Raw genomic sequence first — 17,981 nt, forward strand, 5'->3', positions numbered from 1 at the left:
TCAAATTACTATTTGATATAATATTTGGTAGATATTATTTTCCGAAATATTAATTAACACTTATTGAATTATATTCTTATCTTTACTTATTATTTATACAAAAACATTGCTTTCTTTTTCTGTATTCGCAAAGTATTTTGTGTTTGTGATATTCTATTTTTTTTTAAAGACATTAACCTACATTACAAAGATAATAGTTTGCAAATATTCTTGCTATGTGAAAAAATGCTTCTAATATTGTTTTTCATAATATCATTGCTTCAAATATTAAAGTGTATTATATATAATAATTGAAAGAAAATAAATATAGAAATATAATTTTACGTTAAAAATAACAATACTAATACTAATCGGTTTATATTGTTTTAGTATGTTTTCTAAAACAATATAAACTTCATTGCAATGAAATAAAAATGTCTTCTGCTAAATCTGCCCAAACCTTTACGTACGTTTTATTTTATTCCACATTTTTGACGAATTTTTTTGGTAATACATTGGACAAACACAATTGATCAATCTTCATTTTAAATAAAGGAATATTCTTGTCCTTACATTTCACTTTTTTTAGATCTTTATAAGACTTGTACTTTTCTATAACTAATACATATAAAAATCTAGCATCGCAATCACATATAAATGGATTCCCACTCAAAGTTAATTCTTTGAAATCTTGATAATACAAGAAATGACTTACGTCGTAATTCAACTTTAATAATTTATTATTATGTAATTGTAATACCTAAAAACGTAAAATTAGATAGAAGAGACAATTATGAAATAACTCAAATGAATGAATAAAAAGAAAAAATAATAAAATAAGTTATTTACGTACTTTGAGAGTTGTTGGTAATCTTTCCACGGATATATCAGAAATATTGTTATTAGATAACAATAAGCTTAAGTTAATTGATTTTAAATAATTGAGTAATGGTATTTGTTCTAATTTATTCCCTGTGAGATTCAATATTAATGGATACTTTCCAATAAAATGAAAATTTCTCTCGTTTATTTTGAAATCAGTTATTATTTTGTACGAACAATCCAAAATTCGTGTTGCGTCATTCAATCTTATGTTACAAGTACACTTAGGTGGACAACTTTTTTCAATTTGAAAGTATTGATTCTCGAGACATTGGTAGGTTTTAAAATCCACTTTATTAACTTGCGGCCCTTGCATTCCATTAGGTTGCACACACCTTAAGTCTCCGAATTTAAGTTGCAAAAAATTATAAACAGTATTGGGCATATCTTTGTTATAATAACGCAAAAGTTGATACAGATTACAATCGCATAATATCGGATTGTTTCTGAAACGAATAACAACTCGACGTTTCTCAGTTTCATATGTTGCTAATTCTTCAATATCATTTAGCAAAATATTACTTATGTTGTTATATCTTAGATCGACTTTAACTTTATCCGACGAAAAAACAAATTGATTTGGCTGTAACAGAAAAAAATATATATATAGAAATAAAACAAATTCATTTTAAATCATTTCAATTATAATATTTAATGTACGTAGATTGGAACTTAAATAGTTGCAACTAATTAAGTTTCTTCAACCTACGTATTTATGGATAGTAAAATTTGATATGTACCAATATTGTACTGATGCTGTTGTGACGCAGATTTAAGTATTCTAACTGTTCTTTATTTATAATCCAATCGGATGAGAAATGTTTTATATGATTTTCCCCTAAATCCAATTCCTTAAGAAGACGATTATTAAAAAAAAGTGACGTCGTTTCATTTAAATAACTCAAGTGTAGCTGATTATTTAAGAATTTAGCAATGGTTAGCTTATGATTAGTTGCAAATGCATCTCTATCGATATATTTCAAGCCATTTTCAGCCATGTTGAGTTTTGACAACTCTGTCAAATTATATAACAGATTTCTAAAAAAAATATTTATGTTTGAAAAACAATATTTGATTGTACAACTTAGCTTCCGAGGTTTGTACAAAAAATTGCGGAAGATTAGTTGTACAACTATTAGATTGAAAATAAATATTTTATCAATTTTTTATTACTCATGCGTGGAAAGTACTATCTTTTTAGTCGCTATTGGGGTTGGAAAGACGCTGCTTACATACTTTACAATTACAACACGCGTTTTAAGTTAAATAAATGTCAATTTGAGTGCGGAAAGTTTACTTGTCGCATCCAAATTTTACTTACAGCACGAAAATTGACGATACAAAGAACACAATCAAAGTGTCAATATTGTAAGCGATAAGATTAATATTTAGTTGTTCATTTATTTTATTTCCTGTTTGAATACGCTATCGATCTTGGTGAAAGGAAACTTCATTCAAAAATTGGAGGGAAACGATATTCCGTTGTTTAAAAAAAAAAAACGAAGTTTCGTTATGCAAATAAATTGACTTAAAATTGTTTAACTTTTTCAGTATTGTTTTGTGGAGAGGGGGGACTCCGCCCCCCAACCCTCGCCGGGGTTCTATCCCTGGATCCCGCCGGAGCTTCGCCCCTAGACCCCAAAATTATGTACCAAATATGTCCCCGCATTCGTAATAAAAAATAGTATATGCAACTAGTGCGCAATTGTCGATTGCCCACTCGAGCAAATGAGCGGCCCAATGAGCTTCGCTCGTACGCTCAACTTCGCTCTTGTGCGTAATTGACAACTTTACGCACTAATTGCATAATATATTATTCTAATAATTTACCTCTGTAATGAACTAATACGATTAAAAGACAAGTCGAGTACTTTTAATTGAGTTAAATTTTTAAAAATTAAATCAGGAAGAGTCTCAAACATATTGTTACTCATGAAAATATATTCAGTTTTTTGTACATCTACGAAGACAAATTCGGGTAATTTTTGAAGAAAATTTTTACTGAAATCGATGTATTTTAATGATGTTGAATACCAGAAAAGATTTTCCGGTATACTCTTAAATTTATTATTTCTAAATTGAACTTCTTCAAGATAAATGATATGTTTGAAAAATTTATCTGGCAATGTTGTTAAATTTCCTTTATTATTGTTTAACAATACTTTTTTCAATTTTTCATTTTCATTAAACAATTCTGATGGAAGAATACTGAAATAATTACTAGACAAATCAATTGTTTCTAAATTTTCTAAATTATAAAAAATTGTTTCCGGTAAACTCGATAATAAATTTGATTTTAGGCTTAAATTTTTTAATAATGATAATTTGTTAAAGCATTTATCATTCAATTTTTCCAATAAATTTCTTTCAAGATTTAGAGTTTCTAAACCCCGTAGATTATCAAATAAATCAATGGCGAGTTCTGTTATTTTATTTCCATTTAAATCAAATTGCTTAAGATGTAAAGCTTTAATGAAAATTTCTTTGTTTAAAACAAGAGAATTGTCTGATAAATCAAGAAACTCCAAAAAAGGAAAATCTCTAAACAATCTAAATGATATATGAGTTAAACCGTTATGGGATAAAATTAAATTGACCACATTTGAAAATCCTTGAAGATGCTTTGATCTTAGTTTATTGCTAAGATTGTCATAAGATTGAAAGCTTAATGTTTTTATTTCTTCAATTTGTAACTCTTTGACCATTTCTTTTATTGTACTATTTTCTGGTGATGGACAATTTTTCAACTTCACCGACTCGACTATTTTTCCAAATTTTTTATTTTTTAAATATAAAACCATCCAATCATTATGATTACAATCGATCTGTTGAATTGTAATTTTATGTACAAAAGGAAAACCAGTTCAACATTTATATTGAAACTTTTTTATATCTTCATAATATTTATTACAATATACATTCTGTCAGAATGAAATTTGTACGTAAGTTAGAACTTAAATAATGTCAATTATTTATTCACAACCGATACAAAAGAGTTACATGTTTGCAACTGTTACTGTCCTACAAAGTAGTCACCAGCGTTGTGTAGAACCCGTTAGCAGAGTTTGTTCTGTTGATGGTGCGAATGTAGCGGTCTACTGCCTGTCGAATCACTGGAACCAAAACTTAAACGCCAATCCAATGAAAGGCGTCAATATGGGACGACTTAATAGTTGAAAGTGCGTCAGAACCCCAGTATGGTGAAATTTATGGTGACTCCACCATTTCCATTTCGTGGCATTCGCTTCAGAACTGTTCCAGAGATTCGACAGGCAGTAGACCGCTACATTCGCACCATCAACAGAACAAACTCTGCTAACGGGTTCTACACAACGCTGGTGACTACTTTGTAGGACAGTAACATGATGCAAACATGTAACTCTTTTGTATCGGTTGTAAATACATAATTGCCACTATTTACGTTCCAACGTACGTATTTAACTGAATATAAATAAATTGAAAAGCTACTAAGTATATATACCTGTATATTTGACCATGTTTTCACATTTATTGCAAACTTCACACCTTTGTTAAAAATGTGAAAAGTACGTGTAACATTACTTCTCTTTTTGTCGCATTCACAATAAGATTTCTTCTCGCATTTAGGAATATCGGCGAAAATATTTGTAATGATAAGAAGAATTACCATGAAAATGATCGTAGCCATCGCTTGTTACCAGTCTACTTCAAAAAAGAGATTACTTAGGAAAAATATGATAATTCCTTTAAATTCCTTTTTCTTTTATCTTTGCACGTTTTTATGTACTTTACCTTACTTTTGGAATGTTAAGAGACATACACAGTTAAATTAAATCAATCTTTCAATAATCAAATTAAAATACAAATAAGGTCTCTTTGTTCTTTTCAATTCAAAATGTTAAATCAAAGTAACGATTTCCAAACACGTACGTACTACCTTGTAGACATAAACAATATTAAAGAATTTAGAAAATAATATAAACATATATAGGTTGAAAAACATTTGAGTAAAACCGAAACTAACGACTTTATGTGTTAGTTAATATCACTGTTCATTGGTTCGAAAATTGTAAACAACTTTTTATTTATAAATTATATATATTTAAATCAAATGAAGATACACAGTATACAAATAATAAATTACTATCGCTTTCACGCATAAAAAATAAAATGCAAAATACAATTTAATAGACAAATAAGTTATGGAATAATTTAAAATACATAAAAAATTCGCGAAGAATATTAATAAAGAAAAGAATTACAGTGTTTTTGGAAATAATTACAGGAACTTAGTTTAATAAAACTATTGTGAAATGAGTAGTTTTTAAAATAACTCAATAATCTAATATGAATTACACAATAATTATCTTTTTTATAATACACACGAATTTTCTACACAATAAAAATAAATGTAACACATATAATATAAATTATAAATAAATGTTGAAGTTCATAGCTACTTACGATGCTGTTTTACATAATAAATAGTAAATAATTAATTTGATTTATGTCATACATCTTTTTTTACAAATAATATATTTTATATGTACAAAAAGTTATACTTCCGAAAATAATATATTTTATTTCTTCAAATATATAACATTTTAGAATAAAATATTTGAATTTTTGAAAAGTGTTTAAGTTTTTAAAAATAAATATTTTACTCTGCCAGAAGTAATATTTTGAAGAAAAAAAATATATTTTATTAGTACTATCATTTAATTGAAATAATATTTAGAAGTCGATAAATTTAATTAATTAATTTTAATATATTAAATTACTATTTAATATAGTATTTAAAATATATTATTTTCTGGAATATTGACTAACATTTCGCGAATCATTTTTATCTTTACTTCCTATTTGTGCAAAAACATTTCTTTCTTCTTCATATTCGCAAAACATTTTAGTTGGCATATTTTTCTGATATGTGAAAAAATACTTCTACTAACGTTTTCCATAACATCATTGATTTAAATATATTAATAATTAAAAGACAATAAATAAAATTCTATAATTTCATATTAATAAAGACATTACTAAACACTAACCTATTTATATTGTTTTAGTATATTTTCTAAAACATAGAAATTTTTTCTGCTAAAAACCGCTATACATGTAATATTTATCTCTTTATATATTTGGCCGAAACCATTATTTTTGTTTTATTTTATTTTACATATTTGACGTATTGTTACTTTAATCGGTTACAAAACACAATTCAAAAAATGTCATATTACCTAAAGGAGTGTCGTAGCCTTGACACTTCACATTTTTTAGATCTTCATGAATAGATTGCAATTTTATAACTAATAAATATATATTTGCGTTACAAGCACATTTAAATGGATTCCCACTTAAAGTTAATTCTTTGTAATTTTGACGAGAAATGAATTGACTTACTTCGTGACTCAAGCCTAATAGATGATTATTATGTAATTCTAAAACCTAGAAATGTATAAGATGATAAAAAAGAAAGCTATGAAAGACATCAAATGAATGAAAAGAAAAAATAATAAAATAAGTTATTTACATACTTGGATAGTTTTTGGTAATCTGTCCAAAAATATTTCAGAAATATTGTTGTTAGATAACAATAAATGTGTTAAGTTAAGAGATTTTATGTAATCGAGTGATGGTATTTCCCTTAAATAATTCCCTGTGAGATTCAATATTAATGGATAATTTCCTTCCAAATTTATTGTATTCTTGTTGATTTTGAATTCAACCTTCAATTTGTTCGAACAATCTATAATTCGTGTTTGATCATACGGTCTTATCTTCGAAGTACATAAACTTGGATGCTTATCTATAATTTGAAAGTATTCATCCTCGCGACACTGGTAAGTTTTAAAATCTAGCTGATTAATTTGTAGACTTTCCTTTACATTAGGTTTCACACACGTTAAGTTTTCCAATCTAAGTTCAAAGAAATTATAAACAGTAATGGGCATATCACCGTTAGAATAACGCAGAAGGTTAAATAGGTGACAATCGCATAATACAGAATTGTTCTCGACGCGAACAATAACATTACGTTTTACAGTATTATATGTTACCAACTTTTCGATATTTGTTAGTAAAATATTACTTATGTTGTTATATCTTAGATCTACTAGAAGTTTATTGGACGAAAAAATAAAATTATTCGCCTAAAAAATAAAACAAAAATAAAATTATAATAAATTAATTTAGAAATCATTTCAATTATAAAATTTAATGTATTTATGAATAGTAAAATTCGATATGCACCGATATTGTACTTATGTCGTTGTGACGCAGATCCAATAATTCTAACTCTTGTTTATTTGTAGTCCAATCAGAAAAAAAATGATTAATTTTATTGTTTGATAAATGCAATTCCTTAAGAAGATGATTATTTAAAAAAGGTGACAACTTATTGAAGGGAGCACCAAACTGTAGACGATTATAGGAGAACTTTGCGATGGATAGTTGTTCATTGGTTGAAAATGCTTCAAAATGGATATAATTTAAAAAATTTCCTTCCATGTAAAGTTCTTTTAACGATGTCAAACCATGTAATACCATTCTAAAAAAAAATTTATATTTGAAGAACAATTCATGGTATACAAGTTTGCTTCCAAAATTTTTATACAGATGACTTGGATAAAAAATAGCGGAAGCTTAGTTGTACACCTATAAGATTAATAGTATATATTTTATACATTTTATAATAATCTACCTTTGTACGTTATCAAGACGATTATAAGACAAGTCGAGTACTTCTAAATTTTGAAAATATTGAAAAACTAAATCAGGAAGCTCCTTTATCCTATTATGACTAATGTTAAGATATAAAGTATTAAATACATCTACAAAGGTCGTTTCGCTTATTTTTTCACAAATATTCTCACTCCAATCGATGAATTTTACAGATTTTGTACCCGTGAAAAGTTTGTCTGCTATATACATTAATTTACTGTTTCTCACATGAACTTCTTCAAGATTTTTTAAATCCGTTATAAAGTCATCATGAAATGATGTTAAATTATCTTTATTATCTTGTATTATTATTTTTTTCAAATTTTTATTTAAAGTAAACAATTGTGATGGAAGATACCAAAAATTATTATTTGACAGATCAATTGTTTCTAAGTCCTCTAAATTTTTAAAAGTATTTTCCAGTAAACTCGATAACAAGTTTGATGATAGGTTTAAATATTTTAATGAATATAATTCATCAAATATTCTCACATCAAGTGTTTTTAATGAATTTTTTTCAAGATTTAGAGTTCTTAAATCCTGTAGATCACGAAATATACCAAAGGGAAGTTCTTTTATTCCATTTCCATGTAAATCAAGTTTCTTAAGATTCAAAGTTTCCTTAAAAATATTTTTGCTTAAAACAAGAGAATTTTCAGACAAATCAAGACATCTCAAATTAGGAAAAATTGTAAAGAATTCAGATGATATATTAGTTAAACCATTATTGGATAAAACTAATTCGGTCACATTTGAAAATCCTTGAAAATGTTCCTTTGTTAGACTTGTGCTAAGATTTTTATGAGACTGAAAGCTTAGTTTTTTTATTTCTATTATTCCTAATTTTGTTGCTATATCTTTTAATGTAGTTTCTTCTGGTAACAGGCAATTTTCAAAATCAACTGAATCGACTTTATAGATGTTTTGTTCTTTCGTAAAATCAAAATCTTTCCAACTAACATTTTCACACTTGATCTGTTGAATTGTAATTTTATGTATTTCAAGAAAATATAGATTTTATTTATTAAATTACATATAACATATCACGTCTAGAATGAGATTTGACTGAATATAAATAAATTGAAAAGCTACTGAGTATATATACCTGACTAGTCAACAATAATTTCACGTTTATTCCAAACTCCACACCTTTGTTTAAAATGTAATAATCATGTGTATTTTTTTCATTTTCCGCGCATTCACAATACTCTTCTTTATCGAATTCAGGATTATCAGCGAAAATATTTTTAAAGATAAGAAAAATTACCACGAAAATAATCTTACCCATTGTTGGTTACCAAACTACTTTAAAAAATAAAATAATTAGAATACTTTAAAGAGGATTATTACTGTGATAATTAAAAAACAATTATAAAATACATTTCTTTAAGGTATGCGGATTTTATAAAGAGAATTTATGATGTAACTTAACTTACAGTTCTAATTTATTCCGAATTTTGTATTTTTTTTGTTTATGCATTTATATGAACTTACCTACGATCGTTGATACAAAAATGTATTGGTTTAATGATTTTATTAAGTTGCTGTATAATGTAGCTTCTTCTTCTAACTTTTCGAATGATGAATAGACATACACAGTTAAATTAAATCAATCTTTCAATAATCAAATTAAAATACAAATAAGGTATCTTTGTTCTTTTCAATTCAAAATGTTAGATCAAAGTAACGATATCCAAACACGTACTTTCTTGCGTGTAAACATAAACAATATCAGAGAATTTGAAAAATCATTGATACATATATAGGTTGAAAAACATTTGAGGAAACCCGAAACTAACGACTTTATGTGTTAGTTAATATCATTGTTCATTGGTTCGAAAATTGTGAACAACATTTATTTAAAAATCATGTATATTTAAATCAAAGCAAGATACACAGCATACAAATAATAAATTACTATCGCTTTCACGCATAAAAAATAAAATGCAAAATACAATTTAATAGACAAATAAGTTATGGAATAATTTAAAATACATAAAAAATTCGCGAAGAATATTAATAAAGAAAAGAATTAAAGTGTTTTCGGAAATAATTGCAGGAATTCAGTTTAATAAAACTATTGTGAAATGAGTAGTTTTTAAAGTAACTCAATGATATAATGGCAATAACACAATAATTCTCTTTTTTATAATACACACGAATTTTCTAAACAATAAAAATAAATGTAACATATAATATAAATTATAAAAAAAAATATTAAAGTTCGTAGCTACTTATGATGCTGTTTTACATAATAAATAGTAAATAAATAATTTGATTTATGTCATATATCTTTTTTTACAAAAAATTTATTTTATATGTTAAAAAAGTTATACTTCTAAAAATAATATATTTTATTATTTGTCTGAATGTTATTACAAAAAATTATATATTTTATTTCTTCAAAAAATTTGACTTTTTAGAATAAAATATTTAAATTCTTTAAAAGTGTTTAAGTTTTTAAAAATAAATATTTTACTCTGCCAGAAGTAATTTTTTAAAGAAAAAAAAATATATTTTATTCGTACAATCATTTAATTAAAATAATATTTAAAAATCAATAAATTTAATTCATTCATTTTAATAAATTAAATTACCATTTAATATAGTATTTGTGATATATTATTTTCAGAAATATTAACTAACATTTCCTAAATTATTTTTATCATTAATTCTTATTTGTGCAAAAACATTTCTTTCTTTTTCATATTCGCAAAGCATTTCAGTTGGAATTTTTTCCTGATATGTGAAAAAAATGTTTCTACTATCGTTTTTCATAACATCATTGATTCAAATATAAAAATAATTAAAAGACAATAAATATAATTCCATAATTTACCATTAAAAATGACAATACAATACACTAACCGGTTTATATTGTTTTAGTATATTTTCTAAAACAATATAAACTTTATTGAAAATAAAAATAAAATAAAAATATGAAATAGATATTTTTTCTGCTATAAATCGCTATACCTGTAATATTTATCTCTTTATATATTCTGCCAAAACCATTGTTGTTGTTTTATTTTATTTTACATTTTTGACGTATTCTAACTTGGATCATTGAATAAACACAATTCATCAACGGTCATACTACCTAAAGGAGTGTCGTAGGCTTGACACTTCACATTTTTTAGATCTTCATGAATAGATTGCAATTGTAAAACAAATACATATATAAATCTATCATCACAACCACATACAAATGGATTCCCACTTAAAGTTAATTTTTTGTAATTTTGATGAAACAAGAATTCACTTACGTTGTAACTCATACTTAATAGATTATTATTATGTAATTCTAATACCTAAAAACGTAAAAGAAGATAAAAGAGACAATTATGAAATAACTCAAAAGAATGAAAAGAAAAAATAATAAAATAAGTTATTTACATACTTGGATAGTTTTTGGTAATCTGTTCGGCGATATTTCAAAAATATAGTTGTTAGATAACAATAAATGTGTTAGGTTAAGAGATTCTATGTAATCGAGTGATGGCATTTCCCTTAAATAATTCCCTGTGAGATTCAATATTAATGGATAATTTCCCTCCAAATTTATTGTATTCTTGTTGATTTTTAATTCAGGCTTCAATTTGTTCGAACAATCTATAATTCGTGTTTGATCATACGGTCTTATCATAGAAGTACATAAACTTGGATGCCTATCTACAATTTGAAAGTATTCATCCTCGGGACACTGGTAAGTTTTAAAATACATCAGATTAAATTGCAGACCGTCCTTTTCATTAGGTTTCACACACGTTAAGTTTCCCAATTTAAGTTCAAACAAATTATAAACATTAATGGGCATATCACCGTTATAATAACGCAAAAGGTTATATAGGTGACAATCGCATAATACAGGATTGTTCTCGACGCGAACAATAACATTACGTTTTACAGTATTATATGTTACCAACTTTTCGATATTTGTTAGTAAAATATTACTTATGTTGTTATATCTTAGATCTACTAGAACTTTATTAGACGAAAAAATAAAATTATTCGCCTAAAAAATAAAACAAAAATAAAATTATAATAAATTAATTTAGAAATCATTTCAATTATAAAATTTAATGTATTTATGAATAGTAAAATTTGATATGCACCGATATTGTACTTATGTCGTTGTGACGCAGATCCAATAATTCTAATTTTTGTTTATTTGTAGTCCAATCAGAATAAAAATGTTTTATTGTATTGTTCGATAAATGCAATTCCTTAAGAAGATGGTTACTATAAAAAGGTGAAAATATATTGAATGAATTACTAAACTGTAGACGATTATAGGAAAACTTTGCGATGGATAGTTGTTCATTGGTTGAAAATGCTTCAAAATTGATATTTATCAAGCTATTTCCTTCCATGTTAAGTTTTTTTAACGATGTCAAACCATGTAATAAAAATCTAAAAAAAATTAATATTTGATGAACAATTTATGGTATACAAGTTTGCTTCCCAGATTTTTATACAGATGAATTGGATAAAAAATAGCGGAAGCTTAGTTGTACACCTATGAGATTAATAGTATATATTTTATAAATTTTATAATAATCTACCTTTGTACGTTATCAATACGATTATAAGACAAGTCGAGTACTTCTAAATTTTTAAAATATTGAAAAACTAAATCAGGAAGCTCCTTTATCATATTATGACTAATGTTTAGATATTTAGTATTAAATACATCTACGAAGGCCCTCTCGCTTATTTCTTCACAAATATTCTCACTCCAATCGATGAATTTTACAGATGTTGTACCCGTGAAAAGTTTGTCTGCTATATACTTTAATTTACTGTTTCTCACATGAACTTCTTCAAGATTTTTTAAATCCGTTATAAATACATCATGCAATGATGTTAAATTATCTTTATTATCTTGTATTATTATTTTTTTCAAATGTTTATTTAAAGTAAACAATTCTGATGGAAGATACCAAAAATTATTATTTGACAAATCAATTGTTTCTAATTTCTCTAAATTTTTAAAAGTATTTTCCAGTAAGCTCGATAACAAATTTGATGCTAGGTTTAAATATCGTAATGAATTTAAGTTATCAAAAATTCCCTCATCAAGTGTTTTTAATGAATTTCTTTCCAGATTTAGAGCTCTTAAATTTTGTAGATCATGAAATATACCAAAGGGAAGTTCTGTTATTCCATTTCCATGTAAATCAAGTTTCCTAAGAATCAAAGTTTCATTAAATTGTTTTTTGCTTAAAACAAGAGAATTTTCAGACAAATCAAGGGATCTCAATTTAGGAAAATTTATAAAGAAATCAGATGATATATTAGTTAAACCGTTATAGGATAAAATTAATTTTTTCACATTTGCAAATCCTTGAAAATGTTCCTTTGTTAAACTTTTGCTAAGATTTTTATGAGACTGAAAGCTTAGTCTATTTATTTCTATTACTCCTAATTTTGTTAGAATATCTTTTAATGTAGTTTCTTCTGGTAACAGGCAATTTTCGATATTAACTGAATCGACTTTATAGATGTTTTGTTCTTTCGTAAAATTAAAATCTTTCCAACTAACATTTTCACACTTGATCTGTTGAAATGTAATTTTATGTATTTGAAGAAAATATAGATTTTATTTATTAAATTACATATAACATATTATGTCTAAAATGAAATTTGACTGAATATAAATAAATTGAAAAGTTACTGAGTATATATACCTGACTAGTCGACAATAATTTCACGTTTATTCCAAACTCCACACCTTTGTTTGAAATGAAATAATCATGTGTATTATTTTTATTTTCCGAGCATTCACAATTCTCTTCTTTATCGAATTCAGGATTATCAGCGAAAATATTTGTAAAGATAAGAAAAATTACCACGAAAATGATCTTAGCCATTGTTGGTTAACAGACTACTTTAAAAAATAAAATAATTAGAATACTTTAAAGAGGATTGTTACTGTAATAATTAAAAAACAATTTTGCAATACATTTCTTTAACGTATGTGTATTTTATAAAGAGAATTTGTGATTTAATTTGGCTTATAGTTTTAATATATTCCAAACGTTCTTGTTTTTTTGTTTATGCATTTATATGAACTTACCTACGATCGTTGATACAAAAATGTATTGGTTTAATGATTTTATTAAGTTGCTGTATAATGTAGCTTCTTCTTCTAACTTTTCAAATGATGAATAGACATACACAGTCAAATTAAATCAATCTTTCAATAATCAAATTAAAATACCAATAACGTCTCTTTGTTCTTTTCAATTCAAAATGTTAGGTCAAAATAACGATTTAGCAAACACGTACTGACTTCCTTGTAAACATAAACAATAGAAGAGAATTTAGAAAATAATATATACAAATATAAGTTGAAAAACATTTGAAGAAAACCGAAACTTACGACTTTATGTGTTAGTTAATATCACTGTTCATTGGTTCGAAAATAGTAAACAATTTTTTATTTAAAAATCATATATATTTAAATCAAATGAAGATACACAGTATATAAATAATAAATTACTATCGCTTTCACGCATAAAACATAAAATGCAAAATATAATTTAATAGACAAATAAGTTATGGAATAATTTGAAATACATAAAAAATTCGCGAAGAATATTAATAAAGAAAAGAATTACAGTTTTTTCGGAAATAATTGCAGGAATTCAGTTTAATAAAACTATTGTGAAATGTGTAGTTTTTAAAGTAACTCAATGATATAATGGCAATAACACAATAATTATCTTTTTTATAATACACACGAATTTTCTAAACAATAAAAATAAATGTAACATATAATATAAATTATAAAAAAAAAAATATTAAAGTTCGTAGCTACTTATGATGCTGTTTTACATAATAAATAGAAAATAAATAGTATTATTTATGTCGTACATTTATTTTTAGAAATAATATATTTTATATGTTAAAAAAGTTATACTTCTAAAAATAATATATTTTATTTTTTCTACTATTGGTATTACAAAAACAAAATATATATTTTATTTTTTCAAATGTATAACTTTTTAAAATAAAATATTGAAATTCTTTAAAAGTGTTTAAGTTGGTAAAAACAAATATTTTATTCTGCTAGAAGTAATATTTTGAAGAAAAAAAATATACCTTATTTTAGTACCATTATTTAATTAAAATTATATTTAAAAGTCCATAAATTTAATTAGTTAATTTTAATAAATTAAATAACCATTTCATATAGTATTTGAGATATAATATTTTCAGAAATAATAACTAATACTTCTTGAATTATTTTTATCTTTACTTCTTTTTTGTGCAAAAAAAGATTTCTTTTTTTTCATATTCGCAAAGCAATTTCGTTGGCATATTTTCCTAATATGTTGAAAAAATGCTTCTACTATCGTTTTCCATAACATCGTTGATTCAAATATAATATTGTAATATAAATAATAATTAAAAGATTATAAATGTAATTATAAAATAGACAATACTAAACACTAACCGGTTTATATTCTTTTAGTATATTTTTTCTAACTCCTGCTTTTAAAGTTCAATTTTTTAGTCTTGTTTAGCATCCGTAAAGTCGCATATTCCCGTGATGGTTGTAACTATGTAGTAACTATAGTTGTTACTATAGTAGCGTGCAGGAAAGTAGTACTTTCCAACTGATTGACCGTGCGGGAATAAAAATTATCTATCACTTTAATTAAAATTAAAAAAAAAAAGTTGTTTAAAATCTACGTATACAATGAATGAATTAACGAGACCTTGTACGCCTTCAGACCTAGTATCTGCTGCTAAAAATGTTACATATGACAACTTTATTTAAAATGTAACCATATTATGGATTGATTAAAATTTTCTGATAACTAATATAGTTAAGCTAATTACAACAATTCTTTGTAAATGAATAATTTCTCTCTATTGAACTTTGAAAGCAGTCGTTATAAAAAATATTGTTCGATAAGTATGTCCTAACTGAGGCATTCACAGGGCTTAATTAGGACACTTGCCAGAAGAAACAAGGCGTTTACGACGAAACCGAGTTAGCTTACCAGGGGTAATCTGTGTCCTAGGCCCCGTTGTAAACACGTCGTTTCTTAGGCTCGTGTTTCAATTTTTGAGCACTGAAATGCCTCACTTTGCACACATGTATCGAAAATATCTACTCTAAAACAATATAAACTTGATTGCTATGAAATAAAAATGTTTTTTGCTAAAAAACGCTATACATGTAATATTTATCTCTTTATATATTCTGCCGAAACCATTATTTTTGTTTTATTTAATTTTACATTTTTGACGTATTGTTATTTTGATCAGTTTAAAAACAAAATGTAAAAACTCTAATATCACTTAAAGGAGTGTCGTAGCCTTGACACTTCACATTTTTTAGATCTTTATAATAAGCTTGGTTATTCAAAACAAATGAATATAAAAATCTAACATTGCACTCACATATAAATGGATTCCCACTCAAAGTTAAATCTATGTAATATTGATCAAAAAAGAATTGACATACTTCGTCACTCAAGCTTAATAAATGATTATTATGTAATTCTAATACCTAAAAACGTAAAATTAGATAGAAGAGACAATTATGAAATAACTCAAATGAATGAATGAAAAGAATAAATAATAAAATAAGTTATTTACGTACTTTGAGAGTTGTTGGTAATCTGTCCAACGATATTTCAGAAATATTGTTGTTAGATAACAATAAATGTGTTAAGTTAAGAGGTTTTATGTAATCAAGTGATGGTATTTCCCTTAAATAATTCCCTGTGAGATTCAATATTAATGGATAATTTCCCTTCAAATTTATAGTATTCTTGTTGATTTTGAATTCAACCTTCAATTTGTTCGAACAATCTATAATTCGTGTTTGATCATACGGTCTTATCTCAGAAGTACATAAACTTGGATGCCTATCTACAATTTGAAAGTAGTCATCCTCGGGACACTGGTAAGTTTTAAAATCTAGCTGATTAATTTGTAGACTTTCCTTTACATAAGGTTTCACACACGTTAAGTTTCCCAATTTAAGTTCAAACAAATTATAAACAGTATTGGGCATATCACCGTTATAATAACGCAAAAGGTTATATACGTGACAATCGCATAATAAGGGATTGTTTTCAACGTGGACAGTAACATTACGTTTTTCAGTATCAAATAATACCAAATTTTCGATATCATTAAGCAAAATATTACTTATGTTGTTATATCTTAGATCTACTAGAACATTATCCGACGAAAAAACAAAATCACTCGCCTATAAAAGAAAAAAAATATAAATCAAATCAATTCATTTTGAATCATGTCAATGATAATATTTAATGTATTTATGGATAGTAAAATTTGATATGCACCGATATTGTACTTATGTCGTTGTGACGCAGATCCAATAATTCTAACTCTAGTTTATTTGTAGTCCAATCAGAATAAAAATGATTAATTTTATTGTTTGATAAATGCAATTCTTTAAGATGATGATTATTAAAAAAAGGTGATAACATATTGAATGGATTATAAAACTCTAGACGATTATCGGAGAACTTTGCGATGGATAGTTGTTCATTGGTTGAAAATGCTTTATTTTCGATATAATACAAATTATTTCCTTCCATGTTAAGTTCTTTTAACGATGTCAAACCGTTAAATAGTTTCCTAAAAAAATACTTTTGTTTGAAGAAAAATATTTGCTGTACAACTTTGCTTCCGAGATTTTTATACAGATGACTTGGATAAAAAATAGCGGAAGCTTAGTTGTACACCTATTAGATTAAAAGTATATATTTTAGAAATTTTATAATAATCTACCTCTGTACGTCTAAAATTCGATTAAAAGACAAGTCGAGTACTTCTAAATTTTGAAAATTTTGAAAAACTAAATCAGGAAGCTTTATTATCCTATTGTGACTAATGTTAAAATATGTAGTATTAAATACATCAACGAAGGTCGTTTCGCTTATATTTTCAAAAATATTCTCACTCCAATCGATGAATTTTAAAGATGTTGTACCCGTGAAAAATTTGTCTGCTATATACTGTAATTTACTGTTTCTCATACGAACTTCTTCAAGATTCTTTAAATTCGTTATAAAGACATCATGCAATGATGTTAAATTATCTTTATTATCTTGTATTATTATTTTTTTTAAATTTTTATTTAAAGCAAACAATTCTGATGGAAGATACCAGAAATTATTATTTGACAAATCAATTATTTCTAATTTCTCTAAATTTTTAAAAATATCTTTCAGTAAACTCAACAACAAATTCGATGATAGGTTTAAATATCGTAATGAATTTAATTTATCAAATATTCCCTCATCAAGTGTTTTTAATGAATTTCTTTCCAGATTTAGAGTTCTTAAATTCTGTAGATAATGAAATATACCAAAGGGAAGTTCTGTCATTCCATTTCCATGTAAATCAAGTTTCTTAAGATTCAA

General features: G+C 25.5%; 2 protein-coding genes across 2 annotated transcripts; both read right to left on the reverse strand.

Moving 5' to 3' along the window:
- Nucleotides 1-457: 457 nt before the first annotated feature.
- Nucleotides 458-2,178, reverse strand: LOC149031189 (protein toll-like). Its single transcript, XM_089176564.1, has 3 exons — nt 1,602-2,178; nt 833-1,444; nt 458-706 (listed from the first exon to the last, which is right to left on the reverse strand). Exons 1-3 carry the CDS (start codon nt 1,857-1,859, stop codon nt 458-460), a joined length of 1,119 nt encoding a protein of 372 aa, XP_089032690.1. The 5' UTR covers nt 1,860-2,178.
- Nucleotides 2,179-6,009: 3,831 nt separating this feature from the next.
- LOC149031190 (protein toll-like) lies at nt 6,010-6,927 on the reverse strand. The gene is made up of 2 exons (XM_089176541.1): nt 6,378-6,927; nt 6,010-6,288 (listed from the first exon to the last, which is right to left on the reverse strand). Exons 1-2 carry the CDS (start codon nt 6,792-6,794, stop codon nt 6,040-6,042), a joined length of 666 nt encoding a protein of 221 aa, XP_089032667.1. The 5' UTR covers nt 6,795-6,927; the 3' UTR covers nt 6,010-6,039.
- Nucleotides 6,928-17,981: the final 11,054 nt, after the last annotated feature.

The sequence above is a fragment of the Polistes dominula genome, unplaced genomic scaffold (genome assembly GCF_049000335.1).
Source record: "Polistes dominula isolate Pdom_NZ unplaced genomic scaffold, Pdom_raw_medaka contig_25, whole genome shotgun sequence".
NCBI lineage: Eukaryota > Metazoa > Arthropoda > Insecta > Hymenoptera > Vespidae > Polistes > Polistes dominula.

What these genes read in the sequence shown, in the direction of transcription:
- LOC149031189 (XM_089176564.1), bottom strand. Translation starts at nt 1,859, where the DNA reads ATGGCTGAAAATGGCTTGAAATATATCGATAGAGATGCATTTGCAACT. An exon ending in ACAGCATCAGTACAATATTG is followed by an intron (nt 1,445 to 1,601) that starts GTACATATCAAA and finishes TTTCTGTTACAG; the next exon opens with CCAAATCAATTTGTTTTTTC. An exon ending in GATTACCAACAACTCTCAAA is followed by an intron (nt 707 to 832) that starts GTACGTAAATAA and finishes AAATTATTAAAG; the next exon opens with TTGAATTACGACGTAAGTCA.
- LOC149031190 (XM_089176541.1), bottom strand. Translation starts at nt 6,794, where the DNA reads ATGCCCATTACTGTTTATAATTTCTTTGAACTTAGATTGGAAAACTTA. An exon ending in GATTACCAAAAACTATCCAA is followed by an intron (nt 6,289 to 6,377) that starts GTATGTAAATAA and finishes ATACATTTCTAG; the next exon opens with GTTTTAGAATTACATAATAA.